Source organism: Callithrix jacchus, chromosome 14, assembly GCF_049354715.1.
Source record: "Callithrix jacchus isolate 240 chromosome 14, calJac240_pri, whole genome shotgun sequence".
Lineage (NCBI taxonomy): Eukaryota > Metazoa > Chordata > Mammalia > Primates > Cebidae > Callithrix > Callithrix jacchus.
This window is the reverse complement of record NC_133515.1, coordinates 64174400-64200811: the sequence shown is the minus strand read 5'-3', so window position 1 is coordinate 64200811 and position 26412 is coordinate 64174400. Positions and strand designations below refer to the sequence as shown.

Here is a 26412-nt window from a genome sequence, read left to right as displayed (position 1 = left end):
ACTTTTGCTAAACTTTGAACTATCGTTCCAAAATAACATTTACCAGCTAGAAGATTGAAACAGTATCTAACTTCTCCCAAAACCCTGATCTTTAGTCAAACTATGTTTTCATCCTTTCTCCAATCCTGCATTTTGGCATGGCTACATTGTTATTTACAGTATACGGTACTTCCACCAGGAATGCCTTTTCTCTTCTGATATTGTTCTTCAAAATCCTATTCAACTTGGAGGACTGAACTCAGACTCCACCTTGTAATTGTGTACCTATTTCCTTAGAACACAGTGTTCTAAGTGTTCCTTGGAACACCCATAAAAAATTTGAACCCCTTTTCTGAAAATGATTTTATCATTTTCAGTTCTTTGTATGTAGAAGTCTTATGTCTCCATTAGTTCATAAATTACTTGAAGAAATAATCCTAACACTTTCATATTCTCATTTTTAGTAAGCATTTGCTAATTATTTGTTGACTCATGGAATGAATGGATGAATTAGTTGTTCACATTCAGTAAATAATCATTTAAACAATAAGGACATAGGGAAAGTTTTATGGCAACACTCATATTTGTCCCCAGCTCCTTTCATCTGAGTAATAATAAAATTAATTGTAGACAATTTTTAATCTACAGAGTCCTTTATTTCTCTCTTTTCTTTTCTTTCTTTTATCTCTTTTTTTTTTTTTTTTTTTTTTTTTGAGATGGAGTCTCTCTCTGTTGCCCAGACTGGAGTGCAGTGGTGCAATCTTGGCTCACTGCAACCTCTGCCTCCTGGGTTCAAGCGATTCTCCTGCCTCAGCCTCCAGAGTAGCTGGGATTATAGGTCCGTGCCACCACACCCAGCTAACTTTGGTATTTTTAGTAGAGATGTGGTTTCACCATATTGGCGAGGCTGGTCTTGACCTCCCGACCTCAGATATCTGCCCACCTTGGCTTCCTAAAGTACTGGGATTACATGTTTGAGTGACCACACCCAGCCTGATCCCTTTCTTCAACACAGAGGTGAAGCCATCCAGCTTATTAAGAATATTTAGAGAATTCAGTGGCATATTTTCCCCATTCTGATAGAGTAACTTGATAGAGTAATTCATGACCAGTTTTAACTGACATATACTGAATTTATTTGTAGAAAGAGGTACAGAGATGAAGAGAGAGCTATAAAAACAGTTTGGAGTATCAATGTGTAGTAATGAGAACCCATGCATGAGTCGTCTTCTGGAATTAAAATAAGTATAAAAATCTTTGTGGGAAATTAAATTTGTGCCTATCCTGGCTTTCTATTTCATTCTGGCTCTGTGCTGCTCCATATACAAATATGACCTGATTCATGCATCCTCCGTAGGCATATTAACACCATGAACACTTCACACTGTCTCTCCAGGCTCATCTGCTCTGTTATTATCACAAAGACAGGCATGCATTTATTTACTCTCTGTGCCTACAGATCACAGAAGAGATAACTGTGTGGACCCCAATCCTCTGCTCTAGTGAGTTTGTTAATCCCCATCTGTACTTTCTTTGTGTTTGCAGATGTTTCACTCCATCTAGCTTTTAGGCCACCACTCAAGGACTCCTAGGGCCAGAGTTCTTCTAGTTTGAAGCTTCTATTTCTTGACTCCTTGCCAGCCACAGGTGTTTTTGATCTTATAGCAGGCTTACACATCTAACAGTATATTGCTTATCTAAAATGGTAAGTTTTTTGAGTTTCACAAAGATCACTAAGACAACTAAACTCAAATGTACAGGGTCCTGTCTGAGTGACAGAGGTCCTCCTTACTGCTTTGAATCTTCGGTAATCAGTGTCACGAATTATCATGGTCAAAACCAGAAAAAAACAGCTCCGACTTTATCATTATAATAATAAGTAACATTAATGAAGCATCCTAAACTTGACCAAGCACTTGCACATGTATTATTCTATCTGGTTTTTGCCTGTTGGGCTACAAAAGGAATAAAGATTATCAGGGATACATGAGGAAACTATGGTTAAGGGTTACAATACCAGAAAAGGGTAGGGTCTTATTGCAAGCCCAGGTCTTCTGAAACTATGGTAATTGTCAGTTAATACAGAATGACATATGGATGTACACTCTGTACACTCTAAGTGGCAAGTGGCCAATATGTACAGCTCTACTATTACAACATACAGGAAATTGTGGAGAGTTGTGGCTAGTTGAGAAAACCAATGGTAACAAATGGTAGCAAAAATCCGGCAAGCTAACAAATTCCTGAGACAACTGGTACAATAAGAGACTCATCTGCATAATTATGAAGTAATCTCAAAAAGACGAAGTCAATTTGCTTCCATAATTATAAAGATTAGGTATTCAAATTCTGATATATAAGCAGAATTCTTATGTTTAAAACTTTTTTTAATCAAATTTTATCAAAATGTTTTTACCAAAAATCAACATTCGATTTTTAGATATAGCAGTTACTTCTCAATTGTCTCCTACAAACAGATAATCAGACACTTGTATGTATCCACAGCCCACTCTAATACAAACCAGCACTTATGTGGGACAAATTGGGGAGGGGCAACTCCAATAAGAAAACAGTTCAGACCTTAACGTTTTCCTGTAGTGAGTATTTCGGAGTTCATATTGTTATTACACTTATGAACATAAGAGATAATTCTTTCAATATTTGGAACTTTTGTTTCTCATTTAAATTTTGAAACAAAACTGCCCAAAGAAAGAAGATACTTTTTTAAAGTATGATTCTGAAACTTACAACAGGAGGACAGATTTTGTTTGTATATTTGGCCAACAGACCATGAGGAAACCTGGTGGGCATGCTAAATGGGAAATAATAAAGTGAAATTGTGATGGGAGTGTGTGTAGTAATCCATCTTCTTTTAAATGCACTCTATGCCAGTGACACTGTGGCAGATGGGGTGCAGGTTCAGGCATATAAATCCATGCCAAGCTAACTTCATCTAATGGCTTTAAATTTTTAAATTTACCTTTAGGTGAAAATTGGGTATAAATAGTTTCCATTTTTTCCTTTTGTCTCCATCCAAATGACAGCCAGTTTAAATACCCATGACATTCCTTACAGCAGATAATTCTGTCACTATTACATATTTCATTTTTTTACTCACTGTGTAATGCTCTCTGGGACTGCATATGGGTTTGCAGAGGTTTTCAGCCTCACATATACGGCTATATCTGACAGATGCATAAACACTGCAGTTGGAAAGGTTCTTTTGTCAGAAGCATTTGAACCAGAGTGACTCCATCTTGAATAGGGAATGGGTAAAATAAGGCTGAGACCTACGGGACTGGGCTGCATTCCCAAAAGGCCAGGTATTCTTAGTAACATATGAGATAGGAGGTCCACATAAGATACAGGTCACAAAGATCTCCATAAAACAGGATGTAGTAAAGAATCTGGCCAAAACCCACCAAAAACAAGATAGCAATGAAAGTAACTGCTGTTCATCCTCACTGCTCATTATATTCTAATTATATGCATTAACATGCTAAAAGACACTCCCACCAGCACCATGACAGTTTACAAATGCCATGGCAACATCAGGGTCAGAAAGTTACTATATGGTCTAAAAAGGGGAAGAACCCTCACTTCTCCAAATTGCCACCCATTTTCTGGAAAATTCGTGAATAATCCACTCCTTGTTTATAATCCATATAAACAAGAAATAACTATAAGCATACTGAGTTGAGCAGCCCATGAGGCTGCCCTGCCTATAAAGTAGCCATTTGTTTCTTTACTTCTCTAATAAACTTGCTTTCACTTTTCTCCATTGACTTGCCCTAAGTTCTTTCTTCCGCAAGGTCTAAGAACCCTCTCTTGGGGTCTGGATCAAGGCCCCTTTCCTGTAACACTTTCACATCTCTTATTCCATTTGATCCTTGTTACAATCCTTCGCTATCCCCACCTGACAGAAAAGCAGACTACCCTGCTTTTCTGCCCAGGGTAATACAAACAATACAAGAATAATATTGCTAGCACTTAAGCCTCTGATTCCCAGGCTACTTGTTTTCCTGATGCCCCACACTCTCTCCTATTTTTACTGAAACCCTTCTTAATGACAGGAGTAGAATAGATACAGGAGTTTAGAAATGACTGTACTGGAAATTAAAAGCTACTTTCAAATAGGGAACTAGCAGCAGACCTTACACAGACCTGTTATTTTTCCCAAATATTGCATAGAATAATTAGACTTTCTTTCCCAAGATAACATTTTTTATTTGAACGATGTTTTCCTTTCTTATTTCAAAACATATGAACATTTATTTTGGGTGGGGAAGATCCAGTGGTATAAGGGTAAATAAAAGAACAGCTCTTTCCTATAATAGTGGTCTGTTTAATGCAGGTGAAAAATTGGCACTGGCTCCCAGCTTAGATATCAACAGGATAAAAACGGTTCTAGCCACCAGTGTTTCTCTGTGTAGCTTGAAAGAACAAAGTAGTGTAAAGCACACACAAAAAAATTTACAGACATTGCCAAAGAGCTTTTAGAATATTATGAGCTTCCTGGAGTCAAATCAAACTCTTGTTTTTCCTAAACTATCTTAATGTTTCTGTATTTTTTTTTCTAAAAAGAAATTCCTTCTGTGCTCCAAAGATGGGACATTATTAATACCAATAAGGTCACCACCACATCCAGTTGGTATAATTTCCTAGTGTGTGTCTCCAAATACTTTGTTCTTCCAACATTAACTATTCTTAAAGAGAAATGCAGATACTTAAAAGCAGGGATCGGAAACATAAGGAACTTTTCCTAAACGCTATGGAAATTAAGGACTTTGACAGCTGAATGAGCCTGCAAGTAACCAGCCAATGATTCATTGATAGGCCAACCCCCAATCACCCAACCAAGTACTAGATATGCCTGAGCCTATTTTAAGTACCTATAAATGCAAAGTCCTACAGAATACATATAAAGGACACATAGCAATTACAGTTGGTAGCTGTATTGCCTGAGGAGGACTTCAGGGGCTAAGAAGACAGAACCAATATATAGATTCTATGCAAGGCACAGGGGAGAGAAGTGCATAGAGAAAGGTTTGCATGCCGGCAACTGCACAGAAGGTAAAAATCTAGTGTCTTCTTTCTCCTCGTGCTTCCTGTGAATTCCTGGGAACCTCTGCCTGTTGCTTCTGGCTTTGATATCTCATATACTTCCTATGCATAAACAAAGTCTCTGTCTCCACCCAAAAACAAATTCTGCTCCCTCAAGGATTTATGATTTTCATCATCTAAATATTTGGGTTTCGCATAGCACCCAGTATTCTACCATGTTGAAGAATTTTAACCATATCCTCACACCCTACTCAAGCAAGGCAAACCCCATCCCTTAATTCTTGCATAGCAGCTTAAAGATCACATTTTTTGAGCTTTGATAGCTCCATTTATGACCCAAGTAGCCTATCCCCATATTTCCTTAAATAAATCCAATAAACTCATATCAGTATAATGTGACTCAGTCTCTTATTGCCCCATCCTGGTCACGGGGAAGACATCTCTCTCAATCAAATATACTCTTCCAAGAATTTGGCACTAGAATTGCTGAACTTAAATGAGTCTTTCTTAGATATTTGAGTTGATCAGAGGTGGAAAGCCAGATCTGAGGAGGCCAAGCTTACCAATGCTTGTGAAAGCAGAGAACGCTAGTGTGCAGAGAGGGAGAACAAGGGAATGATTTTGGGCAGCTGATGGGAGTCAGTTCACGGCCCCAGGAGAGACCAAGTAAAGCTGAAACACTGGCTTGCTGCTAAGAGCTTTCCTGAATACACCTTTTATGAAGCCCATTGTTGATTTTTCTCTGTTCTTGTCCTTGGGTTCCTTGAATGCTATACCCTGTCCCTTTCCCCATTACTGTCAATCTGAATGGTTTTATGCTACCTGTATTCCAAGGACTTTTGTGTAAGTCTCTCTTCAGCAAAAAGAGGTAGGTCTGAGAGCCAAGAAAACCTTGAAGATTTAAATCCTACTTGAATGAGAAAGATATGGTCAGATATCTGCTTTCTCGGTCAGATATCTGAAGACAGCACTTGACTAAGAAGCTCAAATTCTTAGAAGGCAACGCAGCACCACTCCTGGCATTCCCCAAAGAGGGACCTGCATGGAAGGCTCATCTCTGAATGAGGCTGAGGTCTTGTGAGCAGTCGCCTGACCCTTGAGAACTGAGCTCTGAGCACTTATAGGTACTTGCTTCCCCTTGGCACAAATGTCACCACCTTGAAGAACTCAAGCCATCTAATCAGCACCTTTCTGGGACATGGTAATCTGTCAGCTTATTGTGAAAAGCACCTGGGCATAGGACGGAGCTTTCCAGTAGCCCACACTGAGCTGTGGAAAAGCTGAGGAAAGCTATTTATTCCTATGTACAACCTCCCTGTGGCTGTTCCAAGCATGGAAACCAAGGCCTGTGGCTGTCAGAGTTCAGCCAGGGTGCTGGGTGAGAAGAAAGCAACCCCAGGGCTTCTCACATCTGCAAATGGGATGAGTCGGGGCCTTTAAAGTTTTACTAAAAACAGAGTCAATAGGTGGCCCTCTCGCTACCAGTCTCCATCTTGGGCCTGTGACTGATCACACCAATAATTTTCACCGATGAAGCCACATAAGGATGCAGATTTCTTCTCAGTGTGTTGCTGCAGGTTGTCACCAGCAGTCAATCAAGATTGATATGAGCAACTCAACTTGTGTCCCCTGAGCTATGGTAAAAAAGTGTGAACTGGGAGAGCTGCGCAGGTCAACCTCTCCTGAGCATACATCTCTCATCTGTAAAAGGAATTGGTCATACCAGGTAATTTCCAAGATCACTTACACTTTCTAAGTTTGTATGAGTCAAATGGTGGGAAGAGAAATTTCAAATAATATAGTTGGAGGGAGTTGATCAAACGAAATATAGACAACCCACAGCTAACATCAGAGAAATTCAGAAACAAGTCAAATGGGTGAAGGCATTTCTTAAAAATGCTTTTAGTGGAGAATAAAGAACATAAACTCTGCTAAAATAGTGTGAGCATGGCCAAGAACCACAGGGAAGCAGAGGGAAGAATTTCCAAACCAAATGTTAGATGGCAGGTCCCAGATAACTGCATGGGAAGGGAACGATGTCTTAATGGGGGTGGGAAGTTGAGAGTAGGATTAAAACAAACGGACAAAGGCTCTATAGTAAAGAGAATAGATTGAGATGAATTCTGCAAGCCAGGGATTCAATGGAGGTGGCAGAAGGGAAATAGTAGCTTCACATCTCTCTTTCAAGTAACTGCTCTGTAATTCTTGCGTAAGAAAACGAGTAACAAAAATGTCAAGTCTTATTTCTACATACTCAGAACCTTATTATCTTTGTTCTGTACTATGGCAAATTGCCTCCAAAGTGGTGTCTTTTCCCTGAGCCTCAGCTCCTCCATTCCATTGGAGCCAAAGAAATAATTCTAACGAGCATTGTGACCTCTCCTCTCCCGCTCAAAACCCTTTAATTTCACCCTTCCCATCTTCTGGCCTGGCATTCAGAGCCCTTCGAAAGGAGAAAATTACCCTGGTCCTTTCTCAGAGGTTAAAGACAGCCTTCCAACCCACAGTCTCTTTCTCTTCTCTCTCAAGTTCAGAAACCTACCTCTGTGTTTACAGCTAATTGGACTAAAGAAGTGAGCCTGGCCAGTAGCAGCAGGGCAAGTACTTATGAAGTTGTAGCCTAGACCAGATGGTGACAGGTCCATTCACTGTATTAAACCCTGTACTGGGGGGGAGGGGGGATTGGAAAGTGAAATGAAGTGTGAGTGGACAGAGGTGGAAACATACACAGGAACAAAAGCCATAGGTGGAAGCCACGAGACAGAAGAAGTCAGAAGTGGAAGAAGCCGGGAGGCAGAGAGAAGTGATCTCACAGCAGCGCCAGCAGACAGAACAGAGCCAGGGTGGCTGCTGCTGTCATGGTGGGGCAATGGATTAGGGAGCAGTGAACATGTGTATTCAAGGGAACGATCAAGAGGATGGCTCTTGAGATCCCAGTATGATTCCAAGAACAAAGTTCTTATCCTCTGTGCGGCCTCCTCATTCAACAGCTAAAAGGGCTTCTTGTCTCTCTTACATCGTACTTGATCCTTAAAATAATCTCCTACAGATGGAAATAATGTTAATAAACCCCTTTCCCTTATAGACTAAAAATAAAAAATAAAAAACCCCAAACCAATAATGAAGGTGGCCTAACCACAGGACAGTGGCACCTTCCCTCCATTCCCAGTGCCATATCCTGCCTAAGGCTAAGCTCAACATCACTCCTCCCTGAATATTTTCTACTTAAAGAAAACATCTGGGCAAGACAAGTGGGCTGTCAGATGTCATGTGGACTGAATACACAAAGCCTGGGCATGTTTAAACACGACTGAGTCTTTGAATAGAATCTGGCTTACTGAACAATTGCTGTAAAGATTTGTCAAGTAGCAACATGAAAAGGTAGAAAATGGAGGGGATATGTGTTATATTCAGGATTGGAGAGGGCAGGGAGCTGAGTAATGGCGACTGACTGGCCAGAGATCAAGAAAAAGGAGCAAGAATGCTATTCATCTTCAAATTTTGCTTACAGAGTAAATATATTTGAATAAAAAGTCCCTGCTGAGTTGTTTCTGATTAGGGGACATCCACGTGGCTTGGTAGCAGGGTGCACGATAGCAGGCAGCTGCCTTCACGGTGAGATTTAAGGAGTATGAGGAAGGTTGAGGAGATAAATGGGTGGTGATCGTGGTAAGAAGGAAAGGGGCAAGATCAGTAGACAGTGCCAGACCTCAAAGCCCTTGAAGGAATTTTGGGTTTGAGAGGGAGAACGGAGGAGGAAGAAAGGACCAAGTGCTGCCTGGGCTGACAGATGTGGCCCAGAAACAAATTGCTGTACTCAGTTTTATGTAGTTTTGCTAGGTGGCCACCTGAGGGCACTCTATGCTACACAGCTAGGAATCTTAATTTCCGTGCCTCTCAAAGATGTATCCTCGATTTGCTGAAGGATAAACTTAGGGTAATGTCTTAAAGAAGAGTACTAATTGAGGGTGGGGGCCAAAAGCAATTCTTCTTCTGTATCTTTTTTTCTTGAACTAGATTAATGAATGAGCAAGACTGACTTCAGTTTATAGTCCTGGGTAATTGCAAGGATTAAATACAATAACCTCAGTTAAATCTACTTAGCATTTAGTAGGCACTTAATAAATATTGGCTCCCTTCCATATGCATGCACGTACTAACATACAAATTTGCCAAATACAGGAGCAAGAGAAGGAACATCAGGAGGAATCGCACCAACCCATTTTTTCTCAAAAGGAGGCAGGACTCAGAAGTCCTAAAATGAATACAAAGCGATGCTAGGAAATCATCTAGCAAAGAGCAAATTTCTGCTGCTCCTTTCATTGCATGTTGCTGCTTGTACATAATAACCAGAGGGAATAGAATACAAACAGCTGGGAAATAAAGATGAAAGCAAAACTGTATCAGCAGGGAGAGACACACAACCCCCTGAGAATCGAGCGGTATCATGAAAGATAAGCTGAATAAGGTCAGCTGCATGGAATTTCTCTTCTGAGAGAAAGATCATTAGAGTCCTGGCCATTTCTGACCATCTCTTTTGGAGTCAAAGTGGAGAATGAAATACATGAGCCCCAGTTTTCAAAGTTCTTCACTGAAGTCCTGTTCCTATAATAAAGCAGAGCCACAGACAAAAGCATGCATCACTATAAAAGCTAACTGTGGGATTTTAGACGTCTGAAAACAAAAGAAACGACTTCGCCTTTCAAATGGAGCAGGTTGAGGTTTCCCCAACTCCCGAGTCCTATGCAGCATGTTTTGTGGCCTTCTACTGCCCTCTACTGTCTTTTTAAGGTATAGTAAAACATAAGGAATATTTTTTTAAAAATTCTCCCAGTAATTCTAACCAGCCAATAACGTAACTTCGGCTCGGGGCTGGTAAAACAAACAAAAAACAGTAAAATTGTAAAATAAAAGCAAAAGCAAAATTTATACAAAAATTTAAAAGTGAGTTACATTTGGCCTCAACATAGATCTTGCATTATTTCTGGACTCTGCAGCGCATGACATCTGTCAGTCAGTGCTCTTTAAAAACACAGATGTCTGTCGTTTTCTGCACATCTCTCTCAAATGGCTACTGCCTCAGTTGGTCTGAGATAGGATCTAGAAATCTGAACTTCACAAACACCACTACATGATCCTCGTGTAGTTAAAGTTGGCTGACCTTTTTTCGAGCACTAAAGATGGTTGCCACGACTTAGAGCAGAGTGGAGAGTAAATATGGTGTTTTCTTTAATTCCTGAAGAGTACAATATATTGACCCAAATAGGTCAACTTTCATTTTTTCTGCAACTCAATGCTACCTGATTAGTATGTAAAAAAATAAAATAAAATAAAAAAAACAACACTGCTGTCCATGTCTAAGTGAAGAGTTCAGGTAGAAGTTCTCCTTTATGAATAAGCCCCTGTAAATTTCAGTAGGCATCCATGTGGAAAAAAGAAACAATGCCTCATTGTTCTTACTCATGCTTCCACTATCCCTTAAACATTACTGCCGTAAAAAGCCTCCTAGGTGATCCCAGCTTAGTTTCAATGCTCCAATACAGCTCCGCAGTAACCTGTCCTTCTCCATTCTCTAAGCGCTCCTTCGATGTCAGTGTTCTCCTAGAGACTGAGAGGTTTCCATTGCAGAAACCCTGCTGTCTTCTCTCCAAAGTCAGTGCTATGTAAATACTCATGCTCTGGCCAATGCTGGTAGCCACACTTACCAAAAGTGGTGATGGAGACAAGAGATGGCAGGCCCCACAGCAGGCTGTCCTCAAACTCCCTCTAGCGGAAGGTGCACATGATCAGAGGCAGCATGGGGTTGCTGTTGCCATCAGACCACACACCCAATGTATTAGCCCAGACTTGGCCTAATTTTAGAAACTTGCTCTCACTTTTCTGCAATGCAGAAGGTATTATTCTATACTAATGATTAGCCCCTTCACACGGGAAATTCACAAACAATCTTAATTGTGCTTTTTTTTTTTTTTTTTTTTTTTTTGAGACAGAGTCATAGAGTCTCATTTTATCACCCAGACTAGATTGCAGTGGTAAGATCTTGGCTCACTGCAACCTCCGCCTCCTGGGTTCAAGCAATTCTCCTGCTCAGCCTCCCAAGTAGCTGGGATTACAAGTGCCCACCAGCATGCCCAGCTAATTTTTGTATTTTCAGTAGAGACAGGGTTTCACTATATGGCCAGGTTGGTCTTGAACTCCTGACCTTGTGATCCACACACCTCAGCCTCGAAAGTTCTAGGCATGAGCCACCATGCTCAGCCTCAACTGTGCTTTTTTAAAAAACATAATTACACTCATAGTTCATTACTATATATCTTAATATTATGTAATATGCCATTTTAAAATTCATACTTATAGTGCTTTTTCTTTATATGGGCAACACCTGTCGCATCTTCAGAGTTATGTAACACTCAATGCTTTAACAAAAATAAATTCTGAAGCACTTAGATGTGTAAGTATTCCCACCAGAAAGAACTCTAGACTACAACATCCTATCACCTTCACTTCCATTTGTTAATGAATAATACACAGATACTCACTTCTCAGGAGACAGTGTCCTAACTATCCAAATAAATATAATCCATTTTCTGGCATTGCTTCTCTGGATTCTCAATGTGCAGGGCTGTGCATGCCATATACCTCAACCAATTATAAACTGCTTTTTTTTCCATTTTAATCTCCAACAGAGTATTCCTAATTTCCAGTGAAGTGACCTTATACTTACTGACGTCTCACCTACACAAACAGGACACTTTTTGCTTTACCTTTGGTGGCTTGGTCTGCACACTGAATTTCACAATCTCTCCCTTTCTTTTGACAATTACTACCTGAGCCCACTGTGCAAAACAGGGGCACATGAAAAATACAGAAGGAAAAGCAGTTCAGTCACCTCAATCCGAGAGAAGAAAGAGAAAGAGGTTTCGCCTGTTACGAGCATTTGTTTGAATTTCATTTTATGTTTTGAGCTAAGCTATTAGATTTATGGGTACAAATATGACCTCTTTGAAGTTAACAAGAAGCCCACTGTGAAAAAAGGGAGATGTCCATTACTGCACATTTGATGTGTTGAACAAATAATGTCCTAGGATTCAAAATATATTCTGCTAATAAAAGAAAGTGAAACACTTTTCTTTCTCCTTTCACCTTATTTAGAAAGAGCATTTTTTCTCTAGAAAGAGGTCTGTTGAGGCTGGGTGCAGTAATCCCAGCATTTTGGGAGGCTGAGGTAGGTGGATCGCCTGAGGCCAGGAGTTTGAGACCAGCCTGCCCAACATGGCGAAACCCTGCCTCTACTAAAAATACAAAATTAGCCGGGTGTGGTGGTGCATGTCTGTAATAGCTGCTCAGTTGGCTGAGGTAGGAGAATCACTTGAACCCAGGAGGCGGCTGCTGCAGTGAGCAGAGATGGTGCCATTGCACTCCAGCCTGGGTGACAGAGTGAGACTCCGCCTCAAAAATAAAATAAAATAAAATAAAGAGTTCTGTTGAATTTTCTCTTTCCAGTCTCCTAAATTTCCTCCTCAATTTATCTGACTTTTGAATCAAAGGGAAAGATCCCATCAATAAAAATGAGCAACTCTTTCCAAGAAAAATTATGCCTGCAATGATGCCTGTGAGGCTTTGTCATGCATCAGGATAGAGCAGAAAAATCAGTGGGGTTGGGGGAGGATGTTGGAGTCATTCAAACCTCAGACTTTCTATATGGGGAATAACATGCTAATAATACCTTCTGCAATGCTTGTTGTAGTGTTAAATGAGATGAGATCCACACATACATTCTTAGGGAATCACAAGGATTCAAATAGAAACTTCTGTCATTCTCCTATTATTGACATGTTTTCTAAGCATTTTGTCTTGTACATTTGAGAAATGAAGTATGAATAAGCAACAGAAGTGTATGGTAAGACTTTCTTAGTAGCTGGTGAAAGAAGCATTCCTGTGTGTGTGTGTGTGTGTGTGCGCGCGCGCGCGCACGTGCGCGTGTGTACGCGCGATTGGGATATAATTCACTGTTGGTGACACCAGGTATCTAAGCCAGCCTCAAACTCCTATTCGTCAGGGAGTCTGACAGTATCTGCGAAACCTTACAAGGAAAGAAAACTAATAAGCCCTAGAATAAACTCCTTATATATCTGGTTCCCTAACTTTAAATCAGTTGAAAACTCTTGGGACTTAAGTAACTTACAAATGCCTTTTTAATATCAAGACCGATATTATATTTTCTCACTTTCTGTATTTTAATCATGCATGCTTTCTCAGGTGCTGCATTTTTAAGCTGTTATTAAAAATACATAGGTTCCTACCACATTAAAGCGGAGCCTTGTGTGTTGTATTATTAATTAGGTGCGGAAAATGAAATTCTGGTCAGTCTTTGCCCAAGGTAGAAACACATCCCTAAGCAAAGGATTTTCCGGGTGAAGGCAGACTGTGTGGTGCAAGACTGGTTGCTCCGACTTAATGTGCACTTACTCTTGAGGTCTAAGTTCCTGGCTCCAGCGGTGATTTGCGTTGTGATTTTCGTGTCAATCTTCACAGTGTGGAGGTTGCTGGTGTCCCTTGATATCATCACGTTGTGCCACTGATTGTCATTGAGAGGCTTATTCGAGCTGCCTTTGATGAGGTTAGCGCCGTTTCCCAAATCAAACACGTAATGTAAGTACCTGGGAAAGAGCAAAAGACGGGAAACCGCCATCACTTTTTAAAATTTAATAAAGTTAAAGTTGGTATGACAATGGAGACTTTTTTTCCAATGGTTTCATCCTTACTAGAGGTCATGACAATGAGTTATGTAGAAGCTCAGCTAGCGAGAAGAAGCAAACACTTGGATTGTTCAGTGTCTTCATTAAAGGAAATGGTGAAAATGATTTTTAAAATAATGGTCTACATTGAAATTTATGACTTTGGAAGGAGGTATTTTTTACCATGCTTTCCCTATTTCCACAACTCCCTCCATCCTTTTCTAACTACTTGAAATGGACATTGTTCTCATTCTTGCACCTGCTTTTCTCCTTTATCTCAAATCCACATTTGAGTATGTGGACTCAACCTTCAACACCCAGATCAAATACCCACTCCCCGCTCTATAGGTTTTTCTAATTTCCCTGAAGACTCCAGAGCCTTGCATGTGATCATCTCAAGAAACATGTCACATGTTTCTTTTCTATTTATGTGTTCATCTACAAACCCTAGGATTGTATGTTGGTGTGTGCAGGTAGGACTCACAGTGGTAGCAATCTGAGATGCACACAGGGGTTGCAGAGGTATATATACGTATATCAGTGCATGGCATGTGATGTAGCCTGTTGTAAATATGCAATAATATTTGCAAAATGAATGAATACATGCTCAAATCAATTAAAATATATTAAGTTTTCCTCACAGTTTTAAGAAAAGTTTACACAAATCTTCCTTTCTAAATTCTCTAAGGAACTCTGACATAGAAAGAAGTTTGTGTTAAAAGGATTCTTTGAAATTTAAATAATCTGAGTACTTGAATTAGCTATTTAATTTAGCATAGACTATCCTCCAAACTTGTAGCAATGCTTTTGTGGAATTACACTGTGCGTAGTCAGGAAACACCCATTTGAAGTATAAGATTCATGACATGCCTTCTATACATTACAGCCCGATGTAATTTGTATCTCATATGTGAAAACGTATGTGCAAAAAACTGTCCTGAATCCATATTAATTTAAGATCCCTAAGAGATGATTTAAACAAATACATCCCTATTTGTCCTCCACCTGCCCCTGCCCACCACCTTAGGAGCTAATATATTCTTCTTAGTGTATATTTTTTGGAAACTGATGTCCATTTTTCCAAAGCTTCATTTATTTGTTATTGAACGGGCATGTACTCACCCTTTAACTAATTCAACCACAATAAAGTCATTTCCATCCCCACTGTTATACAGAATTAGTCCATCCAGGGATGTTGTCTTGAACTGGAAAAAAAGATGCATAGAAGTGTAGGCTTGCAAGGTAGCTAAGGCAACATAGCTCGATTTGGTCTTGAAGGTGACAGGGTCTGCTATGATGTTCCTGAAGCCAAATCTGGCATTGAGCTCACAGTAATCTATGTCGCCATTTTTACACAGGTCAATGTATGCCATTCCATTAAATGTCAGGCTCTGCAGGTGTCCAATGAAATTGGAGGGGACAGAAGAAAGATATCGTCGTTCTGTGATGATGCCAGTCTCTATGTTATGGAACTCCAGCCTCGTATGATCACCTGCCATTTGACCTAAAAGAGAGAATAACATATGATTATTTTCTGTGTCTGAAAGGCACTTTCAACTTTAGGCTTTCATAACAATATCACATTTTAAAGTATAAGAAGCCAGATACCTCATTGGTACTCAGTTGCATATGGTAAGAACATCTAAATGATGCTAAAAGGGAAACCTGAATTATCTAATAAAACATTCTTAGGCCAGGTTTCAATCCTTGTCCAAATTTTAGTCTTAACAAAAATCATCCTCATTAAAAAAAGTAACAGTATCTTTTAAAAGGCAAGAAGAAATAGTAAAAGAAAGAGAACGAGGGAAAATGGTAAGAAGGGTGGGTGGACAGAGATGGATTAGGAGCAGTGATTATTCTCAGTCATATTACTGGTTAAGTACACATCTCAGCTTCATGGTTAGCTGATGTTATTCCTTATAAATGTTCCTCCAGGAAAAAAAAATGTGACTATATATTTTCCTATACCCAATAGAAATAGTGGAGAGTTGCAGCTTCTTCTTCTAATAATGAAACATGAAAGTGTGTTAGAAGTGAAATATATACTATTCAATTTCCCTCTTCTGTGTTCAATAATGGCCATAGTTTTTGTTCACACTAGTCTTCCAAACACAGTAGAAATTCTGCTGATTTCTGTACCTATGTCATTTTTTTGCCCTTAAGTTTTGTATGACTAAATTTAGCACCATACACGAATTCAAAGCTTGCCCAATTTTGATAATACCAGTAAAATTATCCCACCATGCATCATATCACCAGGGAAAAATCTTCTTTAAACATCCTAGAGTGAAGCTTGGATGCAAATTTATTTAGCAATTGACTATTCCGCTCAGTCCTCATTTCTCTCTGTCCCTCCCTATTTCTCTGTCAAACCCTTAAAAGCAAACTTAGTCCCATCTTTATTTCCAGAGTAAACATTTCACCTGTTTGCAAGGTTGAAGGTAAGATAAATAATTAAAGATGTGAACTTGTTTTCTAAATATTAAAGCGCAACATAAATATAAGTTACTTGTACCAGTACTAGTGGTTCACACCCAGCATCTTGCTCTGGTCTAAATAAACTGTCAGTCACTCTCTTCTGCAACTAAAAATGCACATTTATTTTTTAATCAAGTTCTTCCAGGTGCTAGCTTACCTACACGATTTGCCATAATTGGGAAATGTATCAAGTTACCCTACTCTGTCCTCCATAAGATGAATGAAAACATTAGTTAGAGCTAATCCCAGAATCAGCTCCTCACAAAATGCTTTGGACCTTTTCCCCAGGGGTAATGAAGATTGAACAATCATCTATGTGTGCCTCCTTCAGCCAGTTTGACAAATTTCCATTTCTTTAGTCCAGATAGTAAAATATTAAATAGCATTTTAAGGAAATATCTGTAAGTAAAATTTAGAAGGCATGCTTTTTGTTGTGCAAGAAAATCCGTTTACATATTTGGCTAATTGACTTTGATGATTATGAACGTATTTGTGCACAAAATTCCCCCGAAATGTACTTGATGTGATTTCATATTCAAACACTCTTTATTAGTCCTTGATCCTGGAAACAACATTCTAGTCACCCTTGGCATGTTCTCTTTTTAGCCATTGGTTTGTTCTGATTCCCTTTCTGCAAATATTTTAAAACAAAAATGTCACCATAAATAATTGCCTTGTCTCTCCCTCCCATAGCACCACACCTCCCGACTGTCTATCTGATGCAAAAGTGCTATTCCACCCTCATCACTTCTGGTTTCTCCTGTGACATCATTACTATCTTCTCCCTCAGTTCTTCCTGTTCAATGACCTCAATATTGTTCTGTGGGGATCTACCTCTTTTGTAACAAATAAAATTAATCTTTAATTATTTCCAAATATGAAGCTCTAAAGACACCAGCAACATTGCATTTAAGAAGCTAAATACAATAAAGAATGTGAGAAGCTTATAAAATGTGGGCTTTCACATCCCCTTGTGCTGATTTTTATCCTTATGGTACATTAAAATGCGAGCCTTAACTCAGGGAAACCTACTCTGGCTCTGAAACTGCCATGTATCTTCTTAAAAGCTTAACTGATAAAACGACCAATAGTAAAAAAAAAATTTCTAACACTTGAAGTTAAATATTACCCCCAGTTGTAGAGTTCTTACCCGCTCTAAAAAAGGAAAGACCAGTTTATCCACAGGACTAAGGAGTTCAGTAACAAAAATAACACAGTATTCATTTTCCTTTCTCAAAGGAATTGAGTACCCACGCAGAGCATAAATAATAAAACAGCAGTAAAACAGCATTGAAGCAACCATGGCCCAGTTACAAGAAAAGACATTATAGTCTATGTTTTAGAGCACATGCTTTATTAATAAGTATATGTAATATTATATCTGTACATATATATCACACATACAGTAATGGCAGATATGTTTGTTCACTGGGGAGAATTAGCATCCAAAAGCCATTATTTACTAAGAAAATATTAACTGATTGATGCTTTGTTTAAAAATTATTTTTTCCTTAGGATTTTACTCCAATGTTTAATCCTCTTCAGTAATAGAGGCACTTCTGCTACTGTAGACATCTGTTGATTAAATAAGGAAAAAAAATAAGACTTTGAAGGGGAAAGATTTTTAATGTTCTAATCATTTAGCACTACCAAGGAGAATTTGGAATTAGAAAAATGCTTTGATCAAAATATCTAAGATATAGCAGACTGACAATAATCTCCAATAAGATAACAACCAAAACTTGTTTCCTAGATGCTGTGTTTGTATAGAAATCTCAATATTTCCAAGTCAAATATTTTTACCAAAATAGATAGCAAGGTTACTATGTGATCTGCATTAGGTTACATTTCTCATGTCGAGCAAAATAACCCTCCCTTACATCCACTTGTTAATTCACTGAAAATTACTAATTGTGTGGTATATGTGTCGAGTGCTAGTCTTGGTACTGGAGAAATAGTGTTGAGAGGGGCAGAAAGGGCCCGTTTTCTCCAAACTCATGGTCTATTGGGGAAAGGCGGACAAAAGCGGTAAGGATATAGTTAAATATATAATAACAAAACTCGAAGAAATGCTACAAATTTCATGAATGAGGTACTGTGTCGGTAAATGTGAAATGAAAGAAGATGCCTGATTTGATATTTAAGCTAGATTTGAAGAATTAAAAAGAGAAAGCTGTGATAAGAATTGGAGAAAGGGAATTAAGGGTGGATTCCAGGAAGAGGGGACAGAGGAAAAAAGGCTTTTGGATGAGAAACAGCTAGAGGGCGCAGCTGCAGAGCTGGGAGCAAGTAGGTTAGTGATTCATATGGGAATGAAAGGAGTGCCAGGGTCCAGATTTCTCACAGTGCTTCTTATATTCAGAGCTAAGGAGGATTTGAAGCAGTGGTTAACCATGACTCAACACTCAACGTACATGTGTGTGGGTTTTTGTGGGGGGGGGGGCGTGTATTCCCTTTGTGGGTACAAGATATTGGAGAGTGAACTAGGGCAGTTACAGCAGAAATGGAAATAATCAACAAAAAGATAAATATGTGGATATAATTTCCAAGATTCACTAATGATTTGCAGAATGAAAGAAAGGAGGGAAATGATGATGCCTGGCTTTTAGGTTTGAGTAACTGGATATATGGTGGATGTTCAATAAAGGGCGTACACACACACATATAACAAACACAATTCTAGATTTTTTAGACAGACTAGATGAGATGCTGAAACCCAGTGACTTCCCACTCAGGGATTCCACAAAATTTGTACAACCCTTGTCATCTGTAATCTAGGATATCTCCTTCCTTGGGCTTTTCTGCTGGCAACTGCTATCCTCATGACCCTAGGTGAGGTACAAACAATCCCAAAAACAGCCTGAGTATGTACCGCCCTGTGTTCAACAGATACTTGACTTAATAGAATTACTATAACTTAAAGACAGGGGAAAATGTAGGACTTTGCATGAAGAGTCTCTAGTACTTTCCTTTTAAAAATTATCATTCTGTGATTTCTGACTTGCTATAAAATTTAATAAGATTCTCCCATTGTGTCTCTGATTTGTGGGTGGCTTCAAGTGGCCACTAGGATATTTGAAAAAAATCTCAATCTAAAGCTTCCATTGCCACATTTGGAAACCTTTTATGTACTATGTAAACCAAGTTTGAATTATTCTTATGAATTGTTGGCTTTCATGAGAGCTTTAAAAAAATGGAAAGAGAAAGAGAAGGAAGGAGGGAGGGAGAGAAGGAAGGATGGAGGGAGTGAGGGAAGGAGGGGGGAAGAATAAAGGAAAGAAGGAAAGGAGGAAGGAAGGGAGGGAGGAGGGAAGGAGGAAGGAAGGAAGGAAGGAGGGAGGGGGAAAAGAAGGAAGGGAGAGAGGGAGGGAGGGAGAGATGAAGGGAGGGAGGAGGGAAGGAGGAAGGGGGAAGGAGGGAAGGAAGGAAGGAAGGAAGGAAGGAAGGAAGGAAGGAAGGAAGGAAGGAAGGAAGGAAGGAAAGAAGGAAGGAAGGAGAAAAATTATAAAAAAGAAAGAAGGGAGAGAGAAGGAAGGGCCTTTGCTTACAGCAGAATGCTAAGCATTGACTGCAAATGTGGAAGGAGGGCTGGAGTTTAAAAATAATAGTTTTTTGTAATGCTCATATTAAAGACTGAATCAAGCAAAACTCTCCAACAGATGCTAAATCTAGGGAAAAATTGTGAGAGAGATATAGGATATTTGCATGGTCTTAATGTTTCCCCAAAGACGGTTTATTAGTTAAAAGGGAGAAAACATAGTAATCATGCAATGGAGAAACTACAGCATGTTGAGAAAATGGTCAAATTAAATCACCAAAGATATGGGCAGCCCGTGTCCTAGATGGGATACAGAGGCCATCTAAGTTAAAGAATGCATCTTTCAAAAGTTTAAAATCCTATATGTATATTGCTCCATTGATACAGCTGACTGTTCTCTGGGCATACAGACCTCCTTAAAATTGAATGAACAGACACATACCCATTGCACAAGGACCATTTTGTGCTTTTTACCAGAATAATTAACATAGCTATCTTCTATGAGAAAAGAAAAAGAAGCCAAGATCTCAGTTGGTCATGTGCTTGGAGTTGTTTTCAAAGTAAATAAAGGCAGAAGGGTTTCTCTTCTATGTGGCTTTCCTATGTTTCTAGGGTGGCCCTTCATACAGCTCGCCTCAGGAATATGAAAACAGGGGTTAACCTTGACATTCTTCATATTAGAATTTAACCAACTGAGCTAAATGGTCAAAATGATCTATTATAGCTTTAAATGAAAAAAGCATTTCTTCTGACAGAATGTCAGTATCTCTATCAACTTACCTAGAAGTTAAAAGGTAGAACTTGCAACTGTTCATTGCCAAAGTATATACAAAACAAAGAAACTAAACAGAAACTGGCATCTAAACAATGACTTCAATATTTGATGAATCACTAAGATATTTACCAGGCCACAAAATTAAATGTATTATCATTTCTTCTTGCACTATTAAAGGGCAAAGAATATGACATAAATAGTGTCATTTCAGAGAGAAAACATTTAAAAGTCTGCTTATTTAATGAAATTGTTACTAGAATAGTTGGAGTAAAATCGGATTGTGTGTATAAGCTTCAAGTTGTGTACCAGCCTTGGTTTGCAAAGCCACCTGAAATAAATAAGAGTCAAAATCGTTAATGTAGCAAAAGACGGTGGGGATGGGGTGTTTACCTGTCATGGCCTGTTGGTCATCTACTGTTAACTTTAAACTTTTTCCACGCCGAACTACACGCACTGTGTGCCATTCGTTATCATTGAGGTTATAGCCAGCAAAAAGAGTCTCGGGACCTTTGCCTGTAGAATATGCCAAACAGTCATTATGGACACTCAGAATCAGTCAATTAAATGAACCTCACAGAGAGTGAGAGAAAGAGACAAAGAAAGGGGGAAGGTGAGGGCGAGGGAGGAGAGAGAGAAGAGAGGGAGAAAGAGAGAGAGGAGGGAGAGAAAGGAGAGAGAGAAGACAGGTGGGCTGGACCAATTTTCAAGCCCATTAGAGTCATAGCAAGCAAGGAAAATCAAACATTCAGGTGTGACAATTTAAGAATCTTAAACCCTATGCATTGATCTATAACAAGTGAATTAACCTGCTGTCATAAATAGGCACAGTCAATATAGCACTGGGAACCCAACCAAATTTACACACACATTGAAAAAAATAAATATTCTGATTTTTAGTTACCACTTTCCTGTTAACAAAGTGTCTAGCCATCAGGTAACCTCTGAGCTCCGGAAGATGTCTTACTGTAGCTCATCAGCTAGTCATTTTCAGTGAGTAGATAAGTCTCCCAGTAGACTCTGGGAGAAGGTACTGTATTGTGTGATGGCTGCCATTCTGCTCTTATATGAGGTACCTCCAGTGCTCAACAAGTTTTTAGCTTCTTTAGCCACCTACATTGATGAAAGTTGAGTGGAAAAAACACATCTAAATAAACCTTACAACTAATTAACCTTTATGTTGCAAATCTCTCTGTGTGTGGTGGAGGCACTTCTGGTAGGTGTAGGTATAAGTATTGACTCATAGTCAGTGGGCTGAAAAAAAAGAAAGGAAAGAAATAGGCACAGCCAACTGTTGAGCATGACATAAGAGTAGTGGTGTTAACCAACAGTAGAGGGCAAGGGTTTACCAGTGGGCAACGGGCAAGAAGTGTAACTGGGAAAGGAACTGCTAGTGAATCTGTATAAACCTGTGCAAATGAAACTTAAATGGACCCAGAAGAGACATATTGTTTCAGAAAGGTGTTTGGTAGAAATTATTGGAATGACTAAGGTAGACTGTATCCTTCACCTCAAAAAAAAAAAAAAAAAAGCAAAGGAGAATCCTTTTAATGTAACTTATATTTTTATTAAAACATAAGTATTTCTACTAATCTGACATTATGAATCATTGAGAAAAAAATAACATTAAAGATATATTGTTTGGTAATGAATATTTCCCCTGGTATTTAAGTATGGAAATATGCTGGTACATTAAAATAATGAAGGGCATTATATCACTGAATTTCATGGCTTTCAACAGATTGAGAATCAGGACTGGAGTTCACAATTTGTTTAACCACAATTCTGCCAGCAAAACCAATTAACGCCCAAGGATCACAGGAGGATGTATGTATAAGAAAGTAAAGATACAGGCCAAGAAGAAAAAAAGAAAGGGGGAGAGAGGGAGAGAGAGAAAGAGAGAGAGAGAGAGAGAGAGAGAGAGAGAGAGAGAGAGAGAGAGAGAGAGAGAGAGAGAAAACACCAAGTAGAAGAAACCTCGGTGTTGCATCCACTTGAGATCATTGTTGCTTTCAGAACCACAGCCTACCTACCAGCCTACCGATTTCTCTCCTATGGTGCTACTAATAATTCAAGTTATGTATCCTTGGATGGTGTATCTCAGGCTTAGAAATGAGCCAGTGATATGAGCTAAATTTTACAGGATGAATTGCCTCAGTTATTTATATCTTTTTGTTTCTTTAGAGAAATTAAATTACAAATCCAGATACATGAATTTAAAATTGCTCTAGATACAACAGTTTTAAGAGATTGATGGCTACAACACTAGAGAAAGACTGCTAGTCCAGCAACGGCAAAAATACTTAGAGATCAAATGTTGAAGGCAAGTTCCAGAATGAAAAAAAAAATACTCTTTCTAAATTCAATCGTGAAGAAAAAAGTGTTTAATAACTCTGCAGCATCGTAGCATCCTGCTGGCAGTAAGGGTCATCTTTCATTTTGATCCTTGAAAAGAGAACATATCATTTTAGTGCTATTTTTATAAGGTACTTTTTTGTTCAAAATATGTGCTTTTGAAGCAGCTTTACTTCTATCCTTTTTATTTTTAAATGTATTTTGTCAAGGAAAAGAAGCATACATAAGGGTGATATCATCGTTATACGCCATCCTGGGCTTGATCTTGCAGTAAAGTCATAATGCATAATCTATGCCACAACTATTTCCATAACAACAGGCACAAAATCCAATTAAAAATAACCCTTTGGTTCATAAAGATCTCTGTGAGCCAACTTCTAGCTCCTTTCATGCATTATTAAAATTGTGAAGAGACTGATTTTGGAAGATAAGGTTTTTAAAACGACACTTAACAGTCTCAGTTCAAAACAGTGCTACCCATGAGGTGTAATGGAAAGTGCACTAGACTGGGAGTTGAGAATTGTGTTGCTATCATGGGTTTGCTACTAAAAAAGAAGGTGGGGCTTGGTGAGTGCTTACTATGTAGCAGGCACTTGTCTGTTGTCTTGTTTTACCTTTACATTATTAATTTGCAGATGTGAAACTGAGGGCCTATAAAGCTAAAACTACATGTCCCCAGGTCACACAGCTAAAAAGTGGTAGAACCAAACTTCATCCTTGGCCTGACCTACTCAAAGCCTGCATGCTTTTGCCTGCATGATTCAGCCTCTTAGTTATAAGACTCCTTGGCTAGCAACTTAACTTCTCACTTTCTCCATATCAGAACAAAGGAGGTGGAGAAAGTGCTCTTCGTGGTGACTCCCATCTCACCCTACAGAATGATCACACTGTTAGCAAGTCCTACACACCCTCTGTGTAAGTCCTGGTGGAAGAAAATCTCTAAGTAATACAATGTCTACCTAGACATGCTGAAATGACTGCTTCTAAAGATACAATACAGAAGAAGGGACACCAATGAGGACCTGTCTCCACCCATAATCACCAATTTGCTAGCACACTGAACTTCCGGTGGTCTCGGCATTCGCATCCATAAAGTGAGTATAGACTCCAGCTTATCTTTACAGTTCTTTTAGAATTTTACTTTCACACAGAATTTAACATACACGAACTTGTTAAAGAGAGATGGTTTCATCGTTGAAATTTTGAATTTGAGAGTCTATCCTCTTGCCATGATTTTAATGGCAAAATTATAGTCACTTTAAGGTGTTAATGACCTTTCAGGATTCCCTTTCCTTTGGTGGGTATCAAACCATGCATCAATTGTGTCAGTATCTTTCCCCCTGCATTAATGGGAGTATTACAGACTGAATGTGTGCGTCCCTCAAAATTCACTATGTTGAATTTCTAACTCTCAGTGTGATAGTATGAGAAGATGGGGCCTTTGAGATATAACTAGGTTTAGATAAGCGTAGGCCCCCATGGTGGGATTAGGGCTCTCACAAGGAAAGGAAGAAACAGCAGAGCTTCCCCTCTGCTATGTGAGGATACAAAGGGAAGGAGACTCCCTTCCAGCCTGGAAGCCACACCTGCTGACACTTTATCTTTGCTTCCAAGGCTTCAAGAAACTGAGGGAAAAAAATCTGTTGGTTAAGCCAGCCAGTCTATTGTATTCTGTTGTCACAGCCCAAGCAGACTAACACAGTGAGCAATATTTTATATGCTTTAAGAAAGTCCATAGCCTTATTTCTATTTAAAGTCATCATACATTATGTTTCATGGGGAGTTTTGATTTGTTTGTAATTTTACTCTTGATTTTTACTGTAACATATTATTTAAGCCATAAAGGTTTTAATTTTTCATTTTGTAGTTAAAAAAGCAGATTTAGAAGGGTTGAGTGAATTATTAAGTCTCAAAGGCAGATAAAAGTAGAGAGAATACTGAGATTTTGAGATTTTCTATTTTCATTAAAAGTTCTTTTCCACAGATAATGACCTGCAAGTAGTGTAAGAAGTACAATGATGCTGAATGCCCACAGCTAAGATTTCATCCGACCAGGTCAGGATTCAGCTCTGCAGGCTAATGTTATATTAAAGAATTTTGGAACTAGGAGGGACATGAGAAGTGTAGAAATTCAATCATCATCTACAAATAAAAAATGTGAAGTGCAAAGACATTAGGATCAGGCCTGAATCGTCACAACTGTTTAATTAAGGAGTCTAGATGTCTAGACTCTCAGTCTAACAAACTTTTTTTTTCTAAGACGGAGTCTTGCTCTGTTGCTCAGGCTGAAGTACAGTGGCACAATATCCACTCACTGCAACTTCAGCCTCCTGGATTCAAGTGATTCTCCTGCCTCAGCCTCCCGAGTAGATGGGATTACAAGCACCCACTACCATACACAGCTAATTTTTTTATTTTAATAGAGATGGAGTTTCACCATATTGGCCCAGCTGGTCTCAAACTCCTGACCTCAAGTGATCCACCTGCCTTGGCCTCCCAAAGTGCTGGAATTACAGGCGTGGACCACTGCATGCCCAGCACTAACAAACTCTTATAAAATTATTCTGTTCATTAGACAATGCTGATCTAGAATGAATTTCTCAAGTTATACCAAAGTGTGAGTCTGTGTTTGGTCACTGACTGCTATTTGTTCTACAGCAAAGGTGAAAGCCAAGCAAGAATATAGTTTAGTAAACCCATCAGTTGTTTTCAGCGGAGTTTGACCTAATCTATGGTATAACTGTTTTTTTGGGTGGTGATATTCCCTGGGTTTTCTGGTGACCCTGTAGCTAAAACTTATTGATAACAGCTGAAAATAGAAGCAATAAACATTTCAGTTTTCCTTAATTCAGTGTAAGCTGATGTTCTTCCACAACCTACTCATCCATAAATTCCACAAATCTCTAGGATTAACTCCTAAGAAGGATTGGAGTTAACCCCAACCTGAGGCATGGTACAGACAAAGGAAAGTGTGTGTTAGTATGTGTATGTGTGTGTGTATATCTGTGTGGATGTGTGTGTGTGAGAGGGATAGAGAGAGATATACTCAAAAGAGGGTATATTTTTGGCCATGTTAATAACCGTATTTGCCGATGACTTTTATTTCCATTCCACATCAATATGATTCTTAGGTCTCATTAAATATTAGTCTCAGAACAAAATAACTTGTATTTATGGGAGGGAGTGGTAAAGAAAACTGGATGTTGTCCCTAGTCTGTCATCAACTAATTATGTCACCTTGAGCATGACATTTATTTTCTCTGTTCTTATTTTTATCTGTAAAATGATAATCCTACATAAAAGTATATTTAAAAAACTTTCCTATAGCCAATTTCAAAATATTTTCATTCTTAGAAGGACCAAAACCACCTTTCAGCTACATGAAAAAGTATATTATGGTGAAAATCTCTAATTGTTTTTAATTTTTTTATCAATATTACTAATTTCATCACTTTTGTTTTGGCATGGTAAGCAGAGAGCAGACAGAG

The 26412-nt window shown here is 38.9% G+C and overlaps 1 protein-coding gene across 43 annotated transcripts in view; it reads right to left on the bottom strand.

The window, feature by feature from the left end:
* Positions 1–26412, bottom strand: part of NRXN1 (neurexin 1) — a 1160645-nt gene that overhangs the window by 591908 nt on the left and 542325 nt on the right. For all 43 annotated transcript variants that reach the window (XM_078349361.1, XM_078349363.1, XM_078349383.1 and 40 more), the window contains 3 exons: positions 20963–21085; positions 14904–15285; positions 13513–13703 (listed from right to left, as the gene is read on the bottom strand). In XM_078349361.1, the coding sequence (XP_078205487.1) occupies positions 13513–13703; positions 14904–15285; positions 20963–21085 (696 nt within the window). The remainder of the gene's footprint in view (positions 1–13512; positions 13704–14903; positions 15286–20962; positions 21086–26412) is intronic.